Source organism: Quercus suber, unplaced genomic scaffold (genome assembly GCF_002906115.3).
Source record: "Quercus suber isolate HL8 unplaced genomic scaffold, Cork oak 2.0 scaffold_404, whole genome shotgun sequence".
Taxonomy (NCBI): Eukaryota; Viridiplantae; Streptophyta; class Magnoliopsida; order Fagales; family Fagaceae; genus Quercus; species Quercus suber.
In genome coordinates, this window is record NW_027069855.1 from 2,990 (window position 1) to 11,322 (window position 8,333).

The window sequence follows — 8,333 nt, forward strand, 5'->3', positions numbered from 1 at the left end:
TTTGATTAATAACATAACTATTAATATTTGATTTTCTCAAAATTTTGTAAGCATAAAGAATGTAAGAAAATATAATTTAATAGTGAATTGTGAAAATTTACACCCAATAAAAAGATACTAAGGGTGTGTTTGATTAGAATGATGGAAAAGTAGGAGAATAGAAAATTGTGGGAAGATAGAAAAAATTTCAATTTCCCTCCTTTTTGTTTAGTTAAGAGTGAAAAAAACAGAATGATGAAAAAAATGAGTTTGTATAAATTTACTCATATACCATTGTTAAAAAATAATACCTAATTAAAACAAAAAAGTGATAAGCAACAAAAAAAAAATCACCTAATTTTTTTTTAAAATCATTTCTAGGTATTAAAAAAAAAAAAAAAAACACAAAGCACCACGCCCAAGAAATCAAAAGAAAAAAATATATAAAAAAATAAAAAATAAAAGGAGGAGACAACATTGCCCATGAAATCATAAGAAAAAAAAAAAAAGAAAAAAAAAAAGGCAACTGGACTTTGCCTATGTGCATTGCACATGGGCAATTTTGTCATTTTACTATCAAACTCCCTCCACCTAGTTTTCTCTCTATTTTGGAGAGAGAAATTTTGTGTGAGCCCAAGTAAAAAATGCCTAGGCCCTACATAAAAGTTTTCTTTCCCTCTCCCCCCACCAAACAACACACAAACTCATTTTATTTCCAAAAATTTTCATCCACCTTATTTTACCTCCAAACAAACACACCCTAAATAGAGTTGTAGCCATTGGCTAATCTATAGCCAAATTTTGTCCAAATCCTTGTATCAATCTCCTTCTCTTTCCATGAATATGTTCTTCGCTCTCTTTCCTCTTTTATAACTTCAATGCTATTCCTCTATTAAGTTTTTTTTTTTTTGGGTCATCATAGTACAGTAAATGAGTCTACAAGCGACCAAATAGACCCCCTTTTATCTATCTAAGGAAAAAGAAAGAGGTTTGTCAAGAAAAGTCATGGTAACATCATTTTCAGAACAACCTCATACACCCACTTGTAACTCATCCTGCCACTCATTATTTATCCAAACCATTCATTGACACGTGCTGCTTCGGATTAAGCTCAAAAAAGTGCAAATTTGGAAGCAACAGAACCTACCCAGAAACATACTTTTAGAGAAATTGGCACATATCAAAATATAATGGTCCATCTATAAGCTTATCTCCTGGAAATGTCTTGGAAACATCAAGATTTAAGCCCACGCAATAAATATCAAAAGCTAAGGGCGGCACCAACTGTTGAAACTGATTGGGACTACTGACTAAATCAAAGCTTAGGCAATGCACCTATAAAGATACCCATAGTTTGTGTTCATGCTCATCCACAACCATATCCTCTTCCTACAAGAACAGTACTCCCTCCCTCTGTTTAATGCTTCAGCTTAACTCCTTGATGGCAAACTCACGAATAGCAAAGTTTGTAACAGAGGTTGCACCTCCACAATATATTAGTGTCATGAGGTACAAAACAAGAAAGATGCTGGATACAATAAAGGAAGAAGAGAGAGATGCTAATGCAACAAGCTTTCTACCTTCATCTCCAAAAAATTCGTCCTCGTCATCTTCCTCTTCTCCTTTAGCTTCTTCAGCAGCCCTTAATGCTGATGCTTTCTCAAAGAGGTTCATAGGTCTTTTCTGATCTTTGATCACTACAGTCCTTGAAGGCTGAGCACATGCTTGTGTCTTGAATGACAGCACTGTTTCACAACATACTGCACTTCCATGAGCCTAATCTCATTTATTTTTGGAGAGTTGGCGAGTCTATAAAGTGACCACTGTATCAGGCAATGTAATTGATGGAATTAATGAGAAACTATGTTCTCATTTCTAATGTACAGAGCAATAATTTTATATTAATAAAGAAAATATTGCTAAGGTTTTGGCATGTAATCCACATTCATAGTTGCCTCAAGATATATTGCAGAGAAAGTAAATTTCTTGTGGTGCTGCACCTCACTGGTAGTGTCAGCTTTGACAAAGGTGGCAATCTTTTCATACATATAGATTTATGCTCAATTTATACATGCTGCACCTTTAAAAAAATTAAATCATTCAAGAAGTTTTTGTTTCAACAGTGTTTTTTTTTTTTTTTTTTTAAAACCTGCAGTCAGATTAAATCTCTCTTCCACGACCACCAAGCTTATCCAATATCAAGGTAATTACTCATAAGAACATCTATCTGTAAAGTCTTCAAAATTATTCTTTTGTATTCTTGAATCCTCACTATACTAAACAAACTAACTTATGGGTTTGATAGTAAACGACTTCCAATTATCATGAAAGCTGGCATATGAGATAAGCCTGCAGAGGAGATTTAATCTAACCAAGGGTACAGCAAAAAATTGATTAATGATAATTTTTTGACAAAGCTGCACAACTTAATAACTTTTAGTTCGATAAATAATTTCTTCATTACATCATCAAATTACATATACTCTCCATAGTATATGCTTTTTTTATTTTTTGATGACATATTACTTTACTCAAATTAGTTGCACGTCGTAAAGCATACTATATAACAATCATCATTGTTAATCAAACTCTTACAAGCAACTGACCCCACCTGCCAGAACCAATTATCGAGTAATCCAAAGGCTTTACACCCTTGAGGGGCTAAGCAGTTTATCCTCATGCCTAGCAGGCCATAGTATATGTTTTAACACGTCAAATTTCATATCAATCAAATCCTTTCCTATCCAATCAATATATATTTGTGTGTGTGTGTGTGAGAGAGAAATATGTGTGTGTGAGAAATATAATAAACTAAGATTTCCTGTATTGATGGTCTTGATATTTGAGGAGCACTGAAGATATAAGGAGAACCTGTAAATCAACAGCTGGTTTGTCACAATAATCATCTAAAAAAAATTATTGAATGGTATAACATTAACAAGATTTTATTTCAGGATAAATATTATATTCTTTGATACAAACAAGAAATACATCAGGCCTCACTTGAATCCAACAATATATACATAAATTAAACTGCTCCATTGGAATTTTATAGCTATACTCACTTCCTAATATATATGCTCCACTAGAGAGAGAGAGAGAAAGAGAGAGAGAATACATCAAAATGTTATGCTACCAATCAATGAATTTCCCACATAGTTGCCTTGCCTGATATGGTAAAATATCAGCACACTATAATAGAGGACTGAAAAGGCCATGCTATATAGTATGATATACTTAGAAGCAGATAAACAGCAAACAGCCATTGCTCTCTTCCAGTGTGCCAGACCGACAATTGTGTGCAAAATTGGGCAACTGAAAAATCAAGGGAAGACACTAGAGAAACACAAGAAAACCAGCTGCACAGATATTCAAGATTGCAGCATAACTATATTAAAAAATTTTAATAAAATAAAAACTAAAAGCCAAAGTCATAAAATATACACAATTTTCACTACAATGCCAAGACGATCAAAGATTTTGAGGTTTTTTCCCTACAGACTCAATCTCCTTTACCTTGTCAGCTATATACTGGACCGTTTTTGACAGATCTTGTGTATGCACTTCAATGTGATTGAACAGAAGGTCTATAGTTTTTCTAAGTGAAGCAGAACGCTCTCTCTCAAGGAGCAGCTGTTGAGTTAATTCTTGAATCTTCATGTTTTCATTCTACACAAACATATAGAAGGAGAAGCTTATTTTAAAAATGTAACATAAAAGAGAGGACAGATAGTGGGAGAAAAGCATAATACAAATGAAATTCAGTTGATCTACAAAACCAACTTTAGACTGATCAATCTGCAAACTATGACCCTACAAGATCCTCTGTTTAAGCCTAGTACCACTGGACTCACTTGATCACTTTTTGTCGGATTCCTGGAATGAGAGAATAAGATGACTCCCCCCACTTACAAGATAACAGCTTAAGAGGCATGGCATCCTTATTAGCAAGCATCTGATCAAATTTAAACTGAAAAGTTCTGCGAGGTATTTATTTTGACAGGATTTAAACAGAAGACAGCAGAAAATAATTTCATTCCCAAGAGCAGTATGACAGAGAAGGTGGTAAAAGTGGAAAAAATAAATATTTGATGCATTTTTCTTAAAAATAATATAGTAGCTGCGAGTCTGAGACTTAGACAACATAAAGAAAACAATTTAAACAAGGAAAAGAGAAAAGGATTTACTAGTCAGCTGAGAACATTTTTTCGACTCCTTGAAATAAACTTTTCACTCCTTTTTTTTTTTTTTTTTTTTTTTTTTTTTTTTTTTTTTTTTTTAACCCTAAAACTGGACAATGCTGTGAATTATTTTTTGGAAATAGTATGTATTATGAATTGCCTACAGAGTCCAAGGGCTGTAGTGTCTAACTTTGCAATGCATCACAAACTAAGAAGATTACTGCACAAGCTTTCATGCAGATTTCCAATGAGACAAATGCAGAACTTCTCAGTCCAAATTTGTATTGGTCCAAGCGAATATGTCTGTCAAGGGCAGTAATGGTGAACAAAGAAACACTGTTTGGGAAAAGGTACTATACATCTTTTTTTGTTTTGTTTTTTTTTTTCTTTTTTTTAGTCAGTACTACTTATCATATTTTCAGATGGTGCATATAGTAGATTGGAAATTATCTCACAACAGACTCAAAGAACCAAAAGAAGACAATAACTCACCGGAATTTGATTTATAATTGAACAGTTTTGAGAGTTCACTGCAGTCAACGCATGAGTGTGCTCCTTCACAAACTTTGTGACAACCCATTTTCCAGTACTTAGTTTTCTTACCGAAAGCATTGCCTTGCAACCCACCCTAGTGGGAGTCCGTGGCTTAATGTTTTTCTTATTAATATCACACCTATAAGCTTTTCTATAACCCTCTTTGTTACAAACAATTGTTCGACCAATGACAGATCCATCAAGTTTAGAGCGAGATAGATAGTTTATCCGAGTTATGAAACCAACACGCATGCTGTACGCACTGTAAAAAGCATGTGCTGCTTCTTCGGACTCAAATTCCCGACCCACATATGGTTCATCTCCTTCAACTACAGTTCCTCCCTCCCTAGAAGATTCATGAGTCATTTCATTATTTTGTCCAAGACAAGAAACCTCTTCAAATGAACTTCCTATCATTGCGCCATCATTACCAAGTTCAAGCTCAATATCAGTTGAATTATCTCCTACCCCATTTTGAATGTCCACAGCAAGTTCAGGATCCACTGTAACATTTCAAATTTAGAGGTATTACCTTCTGTCCTCATATCAAAGATCATACAAATGAACTCATGTCCATCATATCAATACACACACGCGCGCATATTTCCAATAGACTTAAATAGTTAAATGGATCTTAGAAATCGGTAATCAGGCTGGCTAACATGCATTGCATAACCATACAAGAGACTATAAACACAAAAACAACATAATTGGACAATAACCAATTTCAATAGAAATGAAAACAAAGACCTCTCTATGTCCCTCTCACGACAAGCACACGCACAACCAAAATGGGCCCTCAGAATCAGTATTTGAAGTTGCTAATGCACACTCCACAAACATAAAAAGAACACAATTTGACATTAACCCAATTTTGAAATAAATGGAGACACTAAGACCATTCACTCAAGAGTCAAAACCAAATAAACTTGCACTAAAATCAAAAACAGAAACTACAAATGTTGCACTAAAATGGGATACATTGGACTCAGAATGAGAGCACCCAATAAAAAATAAATTAAAAAAAAAATCCATTTTTTCCTATATAAAAACCCAATTGAATTTTAAATCAAAGAAAGTCCCATTTTCCATATGAAATGATATGATAGATACAATAGAAATTCACATTAGAATTTAGAATCTTGAAAATTAGAAATTAAAAAAAATTAAAAATATAAATTTCCCTTAAAGCTAATTCTGGGGTCTGATTTTGGGATAAAAGGGAAATTTTGTAAAGTGAAACTTACTGAATCATTGAGATTTTGTAGCCGAACGATCCTTCCAGAGATAGCGACTGATCCAGAGCAGAGACTAGAGAGAGAAAGAGACAGTGATCATAGATTTTTTTTTTTTTTTTTTTTTTCCCTCTCTCTGATTGTTGGTTATATGGGCTTTTGGGTTCATAATGGGTCGGACTGGCTCAGCCCATATTATCTGAAAGGGCCAAAACACAGCCCATAATTGGGGTCAATTTGAGTCCAATGAACACTAATTTGACTTCTTCTTTTTTTCTTTTTTTTTTTTGGTCTTTTGTTAAGGAAAAAATTTGAATTGATGACAATCCAATATATCAAAGAGGAAAAATGCCAAGAGATCTCCTAAATTTTAGGGTAGTGGCCATGACATCTCTTGGAATTTTATTTTGGTCAATTTACTCCCTGAATTTTATAAAAGATCCAAATAGAGACATTTGGTAGCAAACACATATAGAGAGAGACTAGGCTACCGTACAGCAAAGGCGCCTCTGGCAAACTCAAGGATAGGTTCTCTATAATATTTTTGAGAAACATGTACTCTATATAATAGGTTTTGAGTAATCTAGAATAACGCTTACTATTTTTATTTAGAGAATAATAAGAGATAGGTTGTATTGTCTAGAACATTAAATTAGAATATAGAGGTACGATGCAGTTTTGATTTATCATGTTATCTTACTCGGTTGCAACTTTTAGTGAAAGTTATGATTCAATCTACTAGCCTCCTTTCTTTTATACTGTTATCCTACTTGGCGAGATGAAGCCAAGGTTGAAAAGAGGGATGCCGAGGTGGTTGTGGTTAGATCATCTGTCTATCACTCTTACCAAGGTTTTTTTTCTTCTTCCATAGAAACTAAATTTGGTATTCTAGAGCTCATATGTATCTCACGTATATATTTTGTATTTTAACAACAAACTAACTAAGGTATTGATTTGGAACTTGTTTGAAGATTAGAGAGTAAATTGGCAATTATAAAATTTCAGGAAGAGTCATGGCCACAGTCCCAAAGTTTAAGGCGTCTCTTGGCATTTTTCCCTTTCAAAGACACGCAACAGCCTTGTAGCTTAATTAGTTGGCAACTCTTGGTGTTTCCAATAAGACATCTAGGGTTCAAAATTTCAAATCCTCCCTCCCCTAACTATTTTATTATCAAATAAAATTAAATAAAAAATTATAAAAAAATTAATAATTTATTTATCTTGTTTTGGCGAAAAAGCACACAAAGAAGAGGGAAACACATGCACTACCAAAAAAAACAATGTTTTTTTCAATAAAGTCAAAATTGTTGCAATAAATTCCTATTGCAATGAAAAGTTTTCATTGCATACTATTGCAACAAAGTCTGTGGCAAAAGGTTATTGCAACAAAAAGCTTTGTTACAATAACATTTCATTTTTGGAGAAAAAAACACATACAAGAGAAAGGGAAATGCAAGCACTACAAGAAAAAAGGTATGTTGCAATAAAGTCAAATTTTTTGCAATAAACTTTTATTGCAACAATAAATTTTTTTTGCACACTGTTGTAACAAAGTCTATGGCAATAGATAATTACAACAAAAAGCTTTATTGCAATAACATTTCTTTGCAATAGATTCGTTACAGTAAAGGACTTTTAATATTAAAAAAAAAAAAAAAAAACTATTGCAACCAAAATAGTTATTGCAATAAAATATCGCAACGATAGTTTTCATGGCAAAAGGTACAATTGACAATTGATTGAATGATTTCACAATAACAAAATTCATTGCGATAGCTTATTGCAATGAATTGATTTGTAAAAGGTGAAAAAATTAAGATTCATGTAACTAATCCCAATGTTGGGATTAATATTTAGTTGAATCAAGTTGCATGTATTTGTTGAAATATGTTTGTCACAATAGAAGGTGTTTAGTTATAACCATCTTCTTCTTTTTTCTTGCTAAAAGGTAGATTTCATTTAATAAAGACAAAGAAAGCTACAAGCATTCACAACAGAGGACACAAAATCAAAACTACTTCTAGCAACATACATAGATCCAATGCTCCTAAGGATTAGAACATATTCACAAGTAACCAAATTCAAAATAGAGGGAGGCAGCTCCCATGGCGCAAGCATAAAGAGTTTGCACAGTTGCTTTTAGCATACCTCCTCTTAATTTGGTACATACATGGTATTTAGTCATAAATCATTAATACCAACCTATGCTACTGACTTTTCCAATAATATTTTTGATGTTTTTTATGCAAGATAAAACGTTTGAGCATCCATACTTACAAGCCATGGGATCACATACATAACTACCCACTCTCTACTTTGTAGAAAAAAGAATCATTTTATACATAAGTTTAGTGCTATCAATTTTTTTTTTTTTTATTAAGCGAATATAGTAAACAAGTAGTAA

The 8,333-nt window shown here is 33.0% G+C and overlaps 1 protein-coding gene across 4 annotated transcripts; it reads right to left on the minus strand.

Moving 5' to 3' along the window:
* Positions 1 to 1,111: 1,111 nt before the first annotated feature.
* On the minus strand, positions 1,112 to 6,072 carry LOC111984892 (protein FAR1-RELATED SEQUENCE 5). 4 transcript variants are annotated; one of them, XM_065761275.1, is made up of 4 exons: positions 5,942 to 6,072; positions 4,653 to 5,197; positions 3,496 to 3,648; positions 1,112 to 1,802 (listed from the first exon to the last, which is right to left on the minus strand). In XM_065761275.1, coding segments are annotated over exons 1-4 (825 nt in total). In that variant the 5' UTR covers positions 5,943 to 6,072; the 3' UTR covers positions 1,112 to 1,676. The 4 variants fall into 4 exon arrangements, with proteins under 4 accessions (XP_065617347.1, XP_065617349.1, XP_065617348.1 ...); XM_065761277.1 differs by having other exon boundaries at positions 1,112 to 2,850; XM_065761276.1 differs by lacking the exon at positions 1,112 to 1,802 and adding an exon at positions 2,909 to 3,294.
* Positions 6,073 to 8,333: the final 2,261 nt, after the last annotated feature.

Coding starts and splice junctions, on each gene's coding strand:
- LOC111984892 (XM_065761275.1), bottom strand. Junction 3,649..4,652: donor CAATTATAAATCAAATTCCG/GTGAGTTATTGT, acceptor ATGTTTGTGTAG/AATGAAAACATGAAGATTCA. Junction 1,803..3,495: donor TCCAGTATATAGCTGACAAG/GTAAAGGAGATT, acceptor TGCCTGATACAG/TGGTCACTTTATAGACTCGC.